Source organism: Argopecten irradians, chromosome 1, assembly GCF_041381155.1.
Source record: "Argopecten irradians isolate NY chromosome 1, Ai_NY, whole genome shotgun sequence".
Lineage (NCBI taxonomy): Eukaryota > Metazoa > Mollusca > Bivalvia > Pectinida > Pectinidae > Argopecten > Argopecten irradians.
Genome location: NC_091134.1, coordinates 46,209,544 through 46,226,614, shown reverse-complemented (window position 1 = coordinate 46,226,614; position 17,071 = coordinate 46,209,544). Strand labels below are relative to the sequence as shown.

Below are 17,071 nucleotides of genomic sequence, written 5' to 3'. Positions count from 1 at the left end.
CAAATGCAGGTTTCTTTAAATCGAAAAATTACCATGTTAAGAACGCTTTAAAATCATTAAAATACATCGTAAAACTCATCTCAGCCATTCTAAATCGTATTTATTTTCCCGGGGGAGACCCCCGAACCCCCCCCCCCCCCCAACACAAAAATCTCGCGCCTTCGCACGCTCGCAAATTCATCAAAATGCATCGTAAAACTCATCTTAGCCATTCTAAATCGTATTTATTTTCCCGGGGGAGACCCCCGAACCCCCCCCCCCCCCAAACACAAAAATCTCGCGCCTTCGCACGCTCGCAAATTCATCAAAATGCATCGTAAAACTCATCTTAGCCATTTTGAATTGTAATATTTTTACCCGGGGGAGACCCCCGAACCCCCCAAACACCAAAATCTCGCGCCTTCGGGCGCTCGCAAATTCATCATCAAAATGTATCGTAAAACTTATCTTGGCCAATTTGCGTATTCGTTAATTTCCTTTTAGAGGCCCCACTGTCTATAAATGTGTACAAGGATTATATTTAATGATATATGAAAAAACATAAAGTATATATGGTTGTGTGTTGAATTTATCTCCCCCTGTAGGTACGGGGGGGGGGGGGGGGGAGGGAGTTACAAAATATTAAAGACCTTTGCCCCCACTACGTTTCAGCTTCCTACGCCACTGAAGATCAATTTTTATACAGTTAACGGTGGTAAAACTAGATCCTCAGGGTTTTGGTTCCATAGCTATAAAGACACCTGTATGTGTGTCAGTATTACCCAGGCCTATAGAATCAATAGTTTGTGATAGAACTAAAAGGTACATACAAATTCAGACACATACACAATGTATATAGATATCATTGGACGAACTTACCTTTCACATTCATTAAAAGTAACAGTATTTGTAAAAAATTGTTGTTTCACATTTTGTTTACAACATATGTATTCACTCGAAATCATACGCTTATTGTTACATCATCCGTACATCGTTTTAGCAGAAATTACACCAGACACATCGAAAGGCTGACATTGTAAGCTCATTGAAATAAACTGCTAAATAACGCACCATAAAAATATCAGGGGGATATTGAAATAACGAAATAAAGCACCATAAAATATTTGAAGCAGACATCATCACTTAAATCAACATTTAAATGTGTCACTTTTAAAGCCCATTAAGTTAAAGCATGTACCACTGAATATCTCAATAAATATGTAACTAAAATTTAAAAAAAATACATTAAAATTAATTTCTAATTATAAATAAGAATATATGATAAAATCAAAATATCACGTTACATTTTCAAAACCATCAACAGACCACATAAACTTTGTATATTTCCTAATTTTAAATCCAAATCATTATAACGATTGTATTATATCACTTTTAGAACAATTTAGAGAATATTTTGATTCTTTTATTTTCTTTTTTTCCAATTCTCTTTTCATCCTTTAATCAACTATGAACTTCGCCCAAGCGTATCTAATTAAAACCTTGTTGATCAGAAGAGCTCGCGTGAGTGTCTTACAAACTAAACACCAATAGGTAACTAATAAATCTTGTAGCTATGCTGCACATAAACTGGTTATCTCAATTCTAAGAAAATGCCGAGTAATTAAATAATTTCGATAAAAATGCAATTTAGTTTACTTGAGCGACACATTTCAAAGTAAGGGTAGCATCACGGTATAAAGATGATATTATACAATGTATACAAACGACTCATTACAGCGGAGTAAATAATAAATTCAGCGAATTACAAAGGCCACTTTTTCATACAATCAGTCAATATACACACATTATGAAATTTGAGCTTTTCAAAGATTTCACATGAATATATACCAATAATGTTCATCCAAATATCACTGTGGGTACCCGTACACGGGATATTGGTATCGACGAGGAGGTGGCCTGTCACAGCAAGGGGAAGTTTTGCAATATTTTTACAGTTTTAATGTAATTAATGTATCTGTAACTATTGGTCAGTTCAAGCTAAGTATATATCGCGTCCGTATGCGATCTGTCAACCCCCAGCGTCATATATTTATGGAGGAATAGACAGGAATCCAGGGTCACCTGTAGGGGGGTACCGCAATGAAAACGACTGTGAACTATTGTTCGTGATATTGAATTACTAGATTGTTCCAGGTTATCATTTTAGGGTTGTATAGACGGGTTATGATATGGAAGTTTATGTTTAGGCCAATTTCATATTGTCGTGGCCATGGATGTTTCAACAAGAAGACTGAAAATTTAGCTTTTGTACGGGGGCTTGCTAAACTGGTGTACGGGGACTTGGTTTATGTGATAAAAATGGTGTACGGGGGCTTGGCATAATTAAAATGACAAACTTCACAATATATTTAAAACAAATAGCGTCTAGTCGTCCAAAAGACAGATGTAAAGTTTTCTTCCGACGTCTATGTCTTCGTAGATCTCATGTAAAGATGTCAATGGAATAGTAGGCCTTCCAGACGAAGATGATGAATGTTGGTTGGTCTGTAGATTCTGTATACAAGATCAGTTTGTTTGTTTGCTGGCAATTTTGTTGAATTCTTTAACGGAGGGGGTCATTTTGAGGAAGGAGTTCCTGTACATGTATTACACAACCATATAGCGCCGATTTCGATAAGAAATATAACTTCATCTGGTGGGATTCAATTAATTTTACTTTTGAATTGTAAACCATGGTTACGAATACATATTTGTCATAGCGTTGTTTTGACATCGCGTTTGTACAAGAAAAACTCTAATCAGGTATTTTCCACAATGCTCCAACACAACGAAGGTGAGTAGTATATTTTAGCATAGTTAATTGTAATATGTAATGATATTTACGGTGCAATGTTTGACGGAAAATCTGTGACTCTCAGCAGCTGCAAAACTCGTAATTAGTTTTAAATATTGACAATGTATCATGCCAAAGAACTCTATAATTCGAGAATACAACACGGAACTTCAGTTCAATGCACACTTGTTCAGATTTCATTCTTTACTGATATGGTTCCGTTTCTTACATTTTCCGTTTTAATTTTGCATCCTATCCTTATTTGTCAGATTTATTGTTTATCATTTGCTGTTATTTATCTTTATCTGAAGATAATGTTTTAACACATTAATACTTTTGGTTGCCCAGACTTAAAAATTAATTGAAAAGAACAGTTTTTGCCTGAATTGATCAAAATCAAAATGATTAATCATTCTACATAGCGTATCCTTTCAATCAGTAATTTAATAATCATATAGAACGCTATATATTGATATCTAGAAAGGAATATTTGGCTTAAAAAGCTGCGTTTCTCAACTCAACAACCAATTCGCCGTACAATCTTCAACCAAATTGCCGTACAATATACAATCTGATTAAACACAGAATAAGGACATGTTTTCATAACACCTCTTTCTCTCTCTCTCCCCCCCCAAAACCTAACCCCCAGTCTCTCTCATTTATCCACCTAATATGATCATCAAATTTGATTGAAGTATAACAGACAGTCCATGTGGAAATTTATTCTTCTGAGTGACTTTGCCAATCTTAAGTTATCAATAACTATATAATGATTTAATTAAGTTTTCTATCAAACATTTCTGCACTTTTCCTTATTTTCTTTTGCTGTGCAAGACATATTTCATCCATGTAGCAAAGTTCATAGAAGAAGTAGAACGTTTGAATTACTTGAAGATGAAACATCATCGGTATTGATTTCAAATTTAAATTTGTAGTGAAATTCCAATTAAAACGTATTGTTAATCTGATAATCATGAAGTGAGTTTGTCTTTTGATTTGAACATACTTGAGTACTCGAGATCATGTATGATGGTTATTTTCTCCCAATGCGATAAACCTGCGCCTGTGGGAATTTATCAGTGTCTGAATCTTGATTTGGACGATTTAAGTTCCACCGTGTTAAAAAACTCAAATGCATGTGTCAAAGAGCAGAAATACAAATTAATGGCGATTCTATATAACGTGGCAAGAGAATGAAGCAAGCAGATGAAAACACTAACACAGACATTCGTCTAGTCTGGTAGACGTACACTTTTGCGCCATATTATGTTATTCATCACTTAACGACACACCATACTCGACAGAGCTATGTAATCAAGGGCGACAACTCCCATATTTTTAATACAAACATCCAAACACTATTTTACACTAAGAGAACTTTCAAACTTAACTACTGTGGACTATCACAGATTGTCTTTGGCTGGTGAGCGTTTGTGACCCTACCTTACTGAGCAAAGTCAGAAGTTTATTTGTGGACTTTTCTCTCACTCCAAAGTCGGAAGTATATTTGTGGACTTTTCTCTCACTCCAAAGTATATTTGTGGACTTTTCTCTCACGCCATGGAACGTTACAACCGGGCCAGGCGATCACGGGCATACATCAGACCAGAAAACACAAATAGCGGTGTACAGTTTCCATAGTGACGTCATTCATACTGTTTGAGGATTCAGCAGAATAGAATGGGACAAGGTAGCACGTGATTCCATATTTCCCCTGACCTGGAACACATAACCGAAATAATTGTAACTACAAAATGTATATGAAACAAATTAAGGTTGGTAGTGATGAACTATGAGCTAAAAAGTAGTTTCCGACATGTAAAAAAAAAAAAAAAAAAAAAAAAAAAAACACATTTGAAGAATTTTGTAAAGACAGTCAAAATGTTAAACCTACAATGTAATGTAAATCCTAAAATATAAAAGAATTACCTACAAAGCTAACTGACAATAACAATTGCACGCACTGAAAAGCTTTGCGACAGAAATTTCAGATGACATGCACACACAAACAGCAACAACATCTTATTACCAAAACAATGACGAACAATTCACTTCAATTTTTGCCAGAATTTTTTTTAAATTTTCATTTGCCTACATCAGGCATAGTTTGGTTTCTTTGGAAGCTGGATCCAGACGCAGACGCCAGTCATAGTGCTTTTCATTTGATTGTTCTTACCTCTTAGATACATTCTTGAAAAGTAGGACGACCATGATTGTTATGTTAAAGTGATGATCATCGATAGTGGTCATCAAACTAATGTGTTACGTCGCATCAAAGTAAATCCCAGTAAGGTTTATAAAGCGTTCACCTGCCCTTTTTGTAATGGGTTGTCCTTACACCCATATACAAAGGTCATAGCATACGTGATGAAATAAGATGTAGTTACATATATGTATATCGAAAATACAAAAGTTAATAAATGGAATATTTTTTCCGTTTTAGACAAGAATTGAAGTGTTATAATAAATATATTAAATGAATGATACTCCAAAGATTACTATCACTGACGTTATACCTACCCCTGGACTATCTTATATTGAAACAAAATTCAGCAGATAACACAGGTAAATTGACCCTTTGATGCACATCAATATAATCGAATTACGTTACGCTGTTGAATTGTTGACTTTGTGGTTTTGAAATTGGGCGGCGCTCTCTCTGTGCAATCTTCAAAGGGAGTCTCTGTAAGCCTTTGATTGGTCAGTTTTTTTCTCTCTCCTGAACAGTCTACAGAATTGCGATGAGATAGTTCAGAAGTGAATATAACGACAGTCATAGTAACCTTTTGTGTATCGAGGAAGTTGATAAAAGACATTCACTTTGTTCAACGCCATACTTTTGTTCTTCGTGAGAACCTTCAAGTGGTATTTGATCCATTATAAACATAAGGAACAATTCGTTCTGTGTAGGATAGACCAATAGACGGTATTTTTAACATAAAAATTACAACCTCAACCTATTAATGTCAATCGTCCTATCGACGTCATTTTTCAGGATCACATTGACTTTGATTTAGCTCATTTCGTAAATTCAGCATTGAGAAAATATGAATCTAGTTTGATCAGGTTACGTTATTGCTCCTGGGATCAGCAATACTCGCTGCAATAGTATATTTTTTATCAAAGAGAATACGAGAAGTAGTGATGAATTAAGCCAAAAGTCAATATCTTCAAATTTGGACTCGTTACCATGGACCGATTGTGTTTGTAATGATCTCTCAACAACTTATTAAAGGGTGTGTCGCGTTTAAACGGCGAAAACCTGAATCCATAAGGATAACCTACCGACCTACAGTAAGCGCTATGTAACTCTTTTATTCCACACTAATAGGTATAGACTGCAGAGCTGGTGGCAGAATGTCACCTTAAATGCGCTACAGCCACGCGAGGCTTCCTATTATAAGACTATGCGATACCCGAGAAAAGTCCATACAGATTACGTTATACAATACTTAAATTATTGAATTTAGAATTGAAAACAACTTGTTTAAGTTGTGTTTGGATGTAAAAAAAAACATCGATATGCAAATTCAATAAATGATAGATTATCACGTTTCAAACTTGAAAACTTGAATGAAGGATGCATCGAATGAACCTTAATATTAGTTTAGCTGCAATCATTAAACAATGAAATCCATGCCAGAGAGGACATATGGGTCAGCTTCATCCATTTTGATAAGTGACGTTAGAACGAGGAACCGTTATGGCAGTTGAATTGACTGGAAGTTAAATTACATGTATTGTATGAACACATTTTATCAAAGAAATCTTCAAAATGTGTGCTAGAAAGTGCAAGAATTACACAAATAAATTTCATAGAACCACTGACAACAACACCATATTGCTCTACCTGTAGGCAATTCCGATGCAAAGAGAAGGGAACAATAGTTATAAGGATAACAAGAAACTAAATGGAAACTTTTGAAACATACTTTATTTTGTTCAAAAAGTTTCTATAAGATATGGAACTAAACACAACATAACAATACTATTGTGGTTTTATATAAAATGCAATAATTTTCATCATGCAAAATAAACACTGTATGCCGTTACTTGAATACTGATTGGCATTAATTCAGAGTTCATTGACTAGAGTTATCTATCTTGTTGATCTTTGCCACCAGATGCCGCTCTACGACTTCCTGTGGAAAGGTCGTCAACAGTAGATAACTATAGAATTGTTATACCACAACACATAAGCGAGACGCAAACTTTAAAAATGCACATAATAAAACAAAACTTAAGCGGGAATTTATCTATGTTTTATCGATCAACATATTCACAACGAATCTAAGTTAGCTGAAGGAAGCATTACAACATATCCAAAGAGAACGATGGAGATAAGGTTTCACCTTGAAGGAATTGAAATACAAAGGTTTCGAGGTTTAATCTTTAAGTGTTTAATTTAGGATTTGGTGGATTGTAAGACGCAACTAAACTCATCAAGCGACACTTGTCAACAAAGAAAAGCAAGCAAAGCACGATAAACAGCAGTGTGACATGAAGAAGCAGTAAAAAAGGACGAGGTCCATTATTTTGGTAATTTGTTAAATAAAATGGCCGCAGACATTTGTCAGTGACGGAAAGGAAGGACCTAATTGCACGATCATAACGTGGACCAAAATGCTGAAATATTAGGAACACAACTTTCCAGACTTTTTATTTGAAACATATCTCAGGCCAGACTTTTATTATAAATGCAATGATGTCGCGTTTTTCACAACATTACTAATGATATAGTCTGGAATGCGGTGTCAGAAGGTCTGACGGGAAACTGTGGACAGATCGAAAAGCTTTTATCTTGACCAAAGAACGAACACAGAGGCTGCATAAGCAAAGTAAAATATCATACTCCATACAGTGGCGAATCTCAAGTGATGGTTTAATAAACATCTTTAATTCACTCATTATTTTTCCAAAGAAAATGCATAGGGAACATTGGATCAAATGACATAAAAAATATAGCCACCTTTTCGTATAAATCAAACCATTTATATTTCGCCACTGTTTCGGAGCTGAATGTCCGTTTAAAAACTTGATAAGAGAAGATAAAGAACTACGTACTACTTCCTCTTGCCTTTTTTTGTTAATGGTATTTGTTTCTTTATAGACGGTTCCCTCTTTGGAGGTTCCTGAAAGTACAAACACTTCGTCACTTTGACGTCAACATGGATAGCACAAACACGAACGGTGTAGAAGTAAAGAAATAAGAGGACATTTTCATGGATAGGTTTTGTTATGATCAAATCCATCAAAAATAAAGTAAAATCTTCTTTAAACTTCGAGGTACAATCGATGATGTATTCAAACAGTAGCGTACACACCATATAATTCACCAAGCGAAAATAAAATACATTAACTAAGTTTGCCTCAAAGACATACAATATACAAAATAAACATTTAAATTCGATAACACTATATTTCTATGTTAGCACATAGCACTTTTCCGCATGACAATAAAACAATTACAAAGCAGAAAGTAGCTTCTCGAATAAGAAGGTACTTGCACATCGACGGTTAGTTAAAAGCTGATTTCAAAATTGCTAACTCGATGAAATCCGATATCACTCAATACAATAGGATATCCTGACATATTTAAAATATTCATATTTCAAAGATTATGAAAAAGCAGTGAAGAACTAAAAGTGGACTAGCAATTTAATCTCGGTAATAAGAACATGGCATTATGGATGTCGAAAACTGAAAAAAATGTTCTTCTCTATCCAAAACTACAGTCGATATTAAACTATGTCAATCTCACACACACAAGCAATTCTTCTGTTAAAATAAACACGCCAAAATTGAAGTTATTCTATAGAATTAATTAACATAGACTTTGCCAAGATTAACATCAATCTAATTTCCTTTGCCTTCTTTAAATTTCGTCCTTAAGAATTACAGGAATCGATTAATATATTGAATGTTGGTTTTATCTTACCAAAAACCATCAACGATACAATTTTAATGTTTAAGAAAGGCAAAATTATTTCAGTATCAATTTTTATCCGTAACTCCATCAAACTGACAATATTAAAAATGTCAAGAAAACAATTAAAAGTTTTGATAAATTGTTTTGACAAAATTTTCTAAGGAATAGCAAATTACACGTACATTTATATACAAATATAACACCAACATACAAATAAATATTATGTGATACATTATGAGATACTAAGATAAACTCAGTCAAGTGTAAAAGATTAATATATTGCATGAAAAATATCTTTACTTTTTTTGCTAAAATATATTCTAGACTTCATTATAAAACGTTAATTCAAATCAATTTCTTTTATTATCTGAAAATATTTTCATCAATCTCTACGAAATATGTTTTCTCGATGTTCAAAATATTTTCGAAGTTAATGGACAAATATTAATTTTGTTTTATAAATTAGAAGAAAAAATTCTAAAAAAATCACATAATTTTGGTGATTTGTAACAAATGTCGAATGGAAATACTACACGTTAAGTACACTAATAAACATGTAATAATGTAATATGTATTTTCTGTGATGAAAATATTGTGACAAGATACACATATTAAAATGACGTTATTTTCCAGGAAACATTAATGTAGCAAAATTAATTTACACGTCCCCAGAAAGGTTTCAATAGAATCGTCTATATAAAACATATAATTTAAATATATAACACAAACAAATAAAACAAAACTAAGGTTGTCATTTTGGTCAATAACTATAACCAATGCGGCGAGCTAGTAACGACGGGAAGGAAACCAAACCATATTTCTCGACTCTTCTTTGTAGACATCCGGAATCCACCCTATACTGGACTGTATCATTTTGACAGAGGCTCTTCCGAACAGCTTTTGTTCAAAGTCAATCAATTGTTGCCAGAATCCTGCGTTTGGACGAATCACATAACGGCGTTTCTTCACGTGATAGTATGCTTCCGCCAGGTTTAGTCTATGATACTTCATGAGGTATGCTATACAAAGACTAGCTGACCGACTTACGCCTGCTACACAATGCACTAATGTCCTTCCGCCACGTTTATGCACTTGATGAATTTTGTCTGCAGCCCTATCGAAATAGACCGATAGCCTGGCGTGCGGAGCGTCCTCCACGTGTAACTGGATGGATTGGACTGTAGGCATGTTAAGGTTCCGAATCTCCATGGTAACATTTATAATATGGGTGATCCCAATTGTCCGGATCCGGTCCGGATTGACCGCCGCTGCACTGCTTAAGTACAGGTGGTCAGTTATCGAGGCAATTTGATTAAACATCTCGAGATTCATGTTGACACGGTTACACTGGCAGGCAGATCTGAAACATACAAAATTAATGCATATGTTAGTATAACGCTTTCTTTAAAATCTGACTAGGTTCCGTAAGATCAGTAAGCTTATACTTAAAACAGGCCACTGATAGGCTATGCTAACATCACTCTTTTTCTAAGTATAGCACTTTAGCAAATTTTGGGTTTTCTCATTGGTGGAAAGTTCCAAAACAAATTTTAGATAGGGATTGGATTGCGCTTTTACGTGAACCATGCTTGTATGGAGCAATTCCTCTAAGAATATATTCTATGGAGCGTGTTAGTTGTTAGCGCCCCATATTGAATATATTCTTAGAGGAATTGCTCCATACAAGCATGGTTAACATAAAAGCGAAATCCAATCCCTATATTTACACTCACACGACTTTTTATTTATATTTTCTGCAATAAAATCTTCATTTGAAAATGACGTAATTCTTCAATAAAAGTCGGTCAAAAGTGGGAGGAGCTTACTCAATTGAACAACGAATGATGACTCTTCACGTAAGGTAGAATGATTCATCCGCGTCGACAAAAAAGTTCAATATTTTAGTGTAAAATAAACATGGCAAACAAAGTAAATCTCAGAGATAATTTTATTTAATCAGATCAGAACTTTAAATACGTATTCAATTTTGCTAAAAGTTGATATATAGCGTAATAACATAAAGTATTTGTTCTCGGCCACATGTGTGAACTCGGTGACCTTATCGTTTACACACTGAACTTTGCCGAAGTTGTCAAAACACGGGTGTTCAAATAGCTCAATGTGTTTGAGATTGTCGTCTGACTTGACGATATTACATCCTTGGGAGCTATGTGTTTATATAATCTACGCTTATATCCATCGCCATCGATAGATGGAACAACTTCACTTGTGTTCGATGGATACAATGTATTTGTGGTGACGCGGAACTGTCAACACGTGGATTACTAGCGGTGCATGTTTTATAATACACATGATTAAATTCTCAAAGAACAAAGACAAGATGATATGTATATAACTGACTTCTGTCTGAGGGTCTCACGTCGGTGCACCCCAAAAACTCAATCGTAGGACGAACACAGACACAGAGGAAATGTTTACATTTGACATCCATCATTTTTAACAAAAATGAAAGCACTGCACGTCGCCCCAGTCGGGATATTTTTTTCCCATTTCCTTATACAATTGTTAATTTAAACAAGGACATAGTCATTCAGATCCCCCGCCAATGGAGAGCTAAATCAATTAATGCATTAATTTTATATGCTAGTAAGAGTATAGGGAAAGTATTTTAAAACCCAACTGCAATTGAAGAATATATACAAAACATATTTATGTTTTTTTTTAACAAAGTGAAACCAACTTTGAAAACATTTGCTTCTTTGAAAAATACCAGAATTGATCTTAGCTTTAACAAAGTTCAGCAGCTAACAGTGCGATTTTTGATTTGTTTTAAACAGCGACGAGTTACATAGGAATTAAGTGAATGTTCATAGTAATTGAGTTTGATATATCTGAGTTTTACTGCACGCATATTGAATAAAAAGTAAAGCATAATACAAAATTAGAAGTCCTACATAAAATGTGTCTATGAAGTTTCATGGAAATATCTCTGCTGGTTTTAAAGTTGTGCTCCTGAAACGATTCTTACACAAAAATCTGCCATTTTCAGCAATGTTTCCATGGTTACAGAAAAAAGTACAAAAAGTGAAAATCTTAAAATAGCAAAAGGCACTTCTAGACCATAAGACTAATGTGCCTATAGAGTTAGTATTTCCATTCCGTGCATATATCTCAACCGGTTTTCCAGTTATGTTGCGGAAACGAACCTGGTACAAAAATATGATATTTTCAGCAATGTTTCCATGGTTACGGAAAAAGTGCAAAAAATGAAAACCTAAAAATAGAAAAAGGCACTACTAGACCATAAGAACAATGTGTCTATGAAGTTTCATGGAAATATTTCAGCTGGTTTTAGAGTTGTGCTCCGGAAACGATTCTTACACAAAAATCTGCCATTTTCAGCAATGTTTCCATGGTTACAGAAAAAAGTACAAAAAGTGAAAATCTTAAAATAGCAAAAGGCACTACTAGACCATAAGACTAATGTGCCTATAGAGTTCCGTGCATATATCTCAACCGGTTTTCCAGTTATGTTGCGGAAACGAACCTGGTACAAAAATATGATATTTTCAGCAATGCTTCCATGGTTACGGAAAAAGTGCAAAAAATGAAAACCTAAAAATAGAAAAAGGCACTACTAGACCATAAGAACAATGTGTCTATGAAGTTTCAAGGAAATATTTCAGCTGGTTTTAGAGTTGTGCTCCGGAAACGATTCTTACACAAAACTCTGAAATTTTCAGCAATGTTTCCATGGTTACAGAAAAAAGTACAAAAAGTGACAACCTTAAAATGGCAAAAGGCACTACTAAACCACAATACCAATGTGTCTATGAAGTTTCGTGGAAATATCTCTTCTGGTTTTAGAGTTATGCTCCGGAAACGAACCTGGTACAAAAATATGATATTTTCAGCAATGTTTCCATGGTTACGGAAAAAATGCAAAAAATGAAAGCCTAAAAATAGCAAAAGGCACTACTAGACCATAAGACCAATGTGTGTATGAAGTTTCGTGGAAATATCTCTACTGGTTTTAGAGTTATGCTCCGGAAACCATTCGTACGGACGGACGGACGGACGGACGGACGGAACCCATTTGTATATCCCCCGCCAACTTCGTTGGGCGGGGGATAAAAAAGTTTGTATCATATATAAACATATATGTATTGCTTACATATTTCCAAAACTATATGAAAAACAACAATATACACGTAATGTTGCGTCAAAATGTAAACAAAGCCATGTGTTTCTTTTAAAAAAAGTAGCCCCTTTACGTTGCATAGAACATTTTCATACGCAAGTTCAAAGTTCAATGTTACCATGCGGTTATGGTGAACAAACTCGGCTAGTATTTGCGTATAGTTAAAAAGCCTAGGAAGTGTAAATATAGAGGCATGAAGCCATTCAGGTATGTAGCGATGAACTTCAGAGACTCTATCCAACTATTGTTTGTTACTTGGATGTGTAAATCATGTAGCATTGCTTTGACCATGTCCAACAGTTCATTTTCCTGTTTGACAGCAACCACGACGGGTAGCGCCATGTTGTCGAACATACTTTTAGTGATCGAACATAAAAGCTGATATCGGTTCAAGATTACTTCGACGTAAAAAGTAAAGATAAAGCCAAAATAATTTTACAGCAGAACAATTCATTTAATACTTGCCGATTAAACAAATATTGATGACGATATTCGAAGCTACATATAAAATATGTTATAGGCTTGATGGAGATCTATCTCTGGCTTGTAATGAAACGAAAAAAAGTAGTGAGTTTTTTCGAGTTATATCACACATTAAATAGTAGTGTGTCCAATTATATTAATTCTCTGATATACCGAGTCGGTATCTAGATATTCAAACAGTCTAAACACAACTTCGCGTTGACACAAATAATAATGCCAATTTCGTGCAGACACGTGTCGATTTATGTCGTGGAATCCATCTTCCCTCGATTTCGATGACTAATTCCGCGCAGTGAGGGTGATTGTGGGTGATTTTGGGTGATAACGCCGATAAGTCAAAGAAAGTGAAACAGCGTGAAAATTAGGGTGTAAGTTAGATTTCACAGCAAAGCAAGAGAGAAAAAGACCAATAGTTTTAACCTCAATGAACATATAATAGCCTGTTACTGTAAACGAAGTATTGCACTTAAATTGGCAACAATTTCAGCTATCGATTTGAAAGATGAGAGAACGTACTTAAGGCTAAAGTAACGTCTGAGAATAATGGTCTGTCTAAATAACGACGTCAAGACGAAAATCAGTGTAAAATTATACAAGATATGTCTATATTAGAAATACTTTGAATGAAAATCGCACAATGATTTACATTTGTGCAACAAATGATTTAACGTTGGTTCTGATATATGCTAGAACTTCAACCTATATCTGATAAAGGGGTATTGAATTTTGGAGGTCTTAACATACACAAATCAATAAAGGAAGTCCCGGCAAAGTTAAATAGAAGGTAAAAAACAACAATACCTCTGTCCTCCATGGAAAATATTGACGAAGACATGTGTAAAAACACTGTTAATTCTTTGACTCAGTATCTCTTTAAAATGTCAAAAAGGCGAACGAAGGAGAGTCGAATTAATTTTATCCGTATTGTAAGATTTACTTACAGGTATTGCGAAGCCCATTACAAGCCGCAGTTATGTTGGAAAAGATGCCTTATTTTCAAAGCCTTCCTTCAAAAAAGGAGAGATGGACAATTTTTTCAACGTTAGTACAAGAAAAAAGCCAGGCCACCTGTTACTGGTGCCTATTTGGACAACATTACCCATCACCGGTGCCTCCGTTCGTCTTCAGAGACTTTTGGTAGTGTGATATGTAGGATACAGAACTCCTGAGCCCTGGTCTCGACAGGGAGACCCTGAAGTGCCCGACAATCACTTACCTAAATATGTACCTATTTACATCCTATTTGTTGTGACACTTAGTCAATAACACTAGACATACTTAACATGTCCTATAGAGACGTTATAGCTGGTCTGCTCCCACAACTCCGCCCCTCTCACAGACAACCTGTGGTTATAACATACAGTACACTATCGATCGCCCGACATATGTTTACGACGGGTGCAGACTTCCAAACAGAATTACCGTCCTGTCCTGATGTACAAGGATGGCGCTTTCTGTTTGGGAGGTTGTGATTAATCACCAAAAGAAAATTGTCTACAGATTGAACAGTGAAAGGTGCAGAAAATGGAGACCGAATTTGCATGGCATTGCTGAGGAATGGTCTTAAACCAAAACCTGTTGCAATACTTGTATTCAGGAACTGAATAAAAAAACCGGTTACGGATCAATCGAATAAAGGAACGTGTACAAAACCAGTTGTGTTTCTCGAATGCATAATTTTACTTTGGTTTTCTAGTTTCATACAACATATTTCGCTGAAAACAACCAAAGTAGAAACCCGATTCAGAAAACGACCGTCCCTGCCGCTGACGATCTCCTCGACAAACATCAGGATGATTCAGCGTTAGGGCTAACAGTGTGAGCTGACAGGTCGTTAGTTATCTCTATGTATTAAACCTAATAAGGCGAAGCCAAGCATAAGGCATCCTCCTCTATAAACGTCACTTATCACACCGATCGACACAACCGTCAGTCGCCACTGGTCAGCAGAGCAGAAGTAACCATTTACTGGGCAACGACTCGTAATTGACCATTATTGGGCTCTGTTGTTAGGAAACTAGAACAAATTGGCCGAGAACATTAATTCCAAGATAAAACCAGCATTCTTGTTTAACATATATATCTACCCCATATTTGGTGTTATACGCTATCGTGTTCTCTCTTCATTACCACTATCTACAATGCACGTTAAGCTGATATGTCTGTTGTTGATTATGGTATCGGGATATCTATGTCGGAGCAAATAGTGAATGCCACGGGGAGATTGTGAAGAAAGTGACACCATGTTCTAGCCATATATGTGGCATAGTATGCTTAGGAGTCTACCTGCTAGCATTCATATTTATTTGCGCTGACAATGAAATTCCCTTTCCCCTCATCAAAACCATAGACTTGCAAACATATACGATGGTATAAGTAGAACTGGCTACTAATAAGACAACAGAAGTATAAACCATGACGTCACACTATATACTCTGTTGATAGGTTCTGTGAAGTATCCCTAGTTACAGCCAGCCCTTAGTTAAAGTAAACAGCGATTCCCACGTTACAGTAAATCCTTAGTTACAGTAATTCCCTACTTACCTAGTCACAGTGATTCCCTAGTTACAGTTATTCCCTAGATACAGTGACTCCATAGATAAGCAATTCCATAGTGACAATGATTCATTAGTTACAGTGATTTCCTACTTACAGTGATTCCCTAGGTACAGTGATTCCCTAGTTACAATGATTCCCTAGTTACAGTGACTCCATAGATAAGCAATTCCTTAGATACAGTGATTCCTTAGTTACAGTAATTCCTTACTTACAGTGATTCCCTAGTCACAGTGATTCCCTAGTTACAGTGACTCCATAGATAAGCAATTCCTTAGATACAGTGATTCCTTAGTTACAGTAATTCCTTACTTACAGTGATTCCCTAGTCACAGTGATTCCCTAGTTACAGTTATTCCCTAGATACAGTGACTCCATAGATAAGCAATTCCATAGTGACAATGATTCATTAGTTACAGTGATTCCCTAGGTACAGTTATTCCCTAGTTACAATGATTCCCTAGTTACAGTGACTCCATAGATAAGCAATTCCTTAGATACAGTGATTCCTTAGTTACTGTAATTCCTTACTTACAGTGATTCCCTAGTCACAGTGATTCCCTAGTTACAGTGACTCCATAGATAAGCAATTCCTTAGATACAGTGATTCCTTAGTTACAGTAATTCCTTACTTACAGTGATTCCCTAGTCACAGTGATTCCCTAGTTACAGTTATTCCCCAGTTACAATGATTACCTAGTCATAGCGATTCATTACTTACATTGATTCCCTAGTTAGAGTGATTCACTAGATACATTGATTCCCTAGTTACAGTGATTCCCTACTTACAGCGATTCCCTAGTTAGTCATAGCGATTCCTTACTTACAGTGATTCCCTAGTTATAACGTTTCCCTATCGGTGTCTATAGAGGTTTATGATGACCGCCTCAGCACCTCTGGAAGCAACATCTGGTCGTGACATCTACCTCTACCAGATACAATGTTTACCGAGGATGAAGTAGGCCAATCAACCTAGGTAATCCTACCGACAATGACATTTAATGAACCAAGTCGATAAACTTTACACTGATAATATTGGTTCTATTCTGTATGTGACCGTCCACCGTAATACCAAAGTCAGTTTGGCTTAACCTGGATATAGATAATGCAAAATAATAACAATGCTGGTAAACAACATAATCACTACATGGCAAGCTCACATTCTGAA

The 17,071-nt window shown here is 35.5% G+C and overlaps 1 protein-coding gene across 6 annotated transcripts in view; it reads right to left on the bottom strand.

The window, feature by feature from the left end:
• Window positions 1-6,689: 6,689 nt before the first annotated feature.
• Window positions 6,690-17,071, bottom strand: part of LOC138330103 (dual specificity protein phosphatase 14-like) — a 58,429-nt gene continuing 48,047 nt past the window's right edge. For 5 of the 6 annotated variants that reach the window (XM_069277484.1, XM_069277501.1, XM_069277477.1 and 2 more), the window contains exon 2: window positions 6,690-10,062. In XM_069277484.1, coding sequence (XP_069133585.1) covers window positions 9,489-10,034 — 546 coding nt within the window. In that variant the 5' untranslated portion in view covers window positions 10,035-10,062 and the 3' untranslated portion in view covers window positions 6,690-9,488. Of the gene's footprint in view, window positions 10,063-14,288; window positions 14,434-17,071 lie in introns of those variants that run through there. The other variant, XM_069277492.1, reaches the window with a different exon arrangement.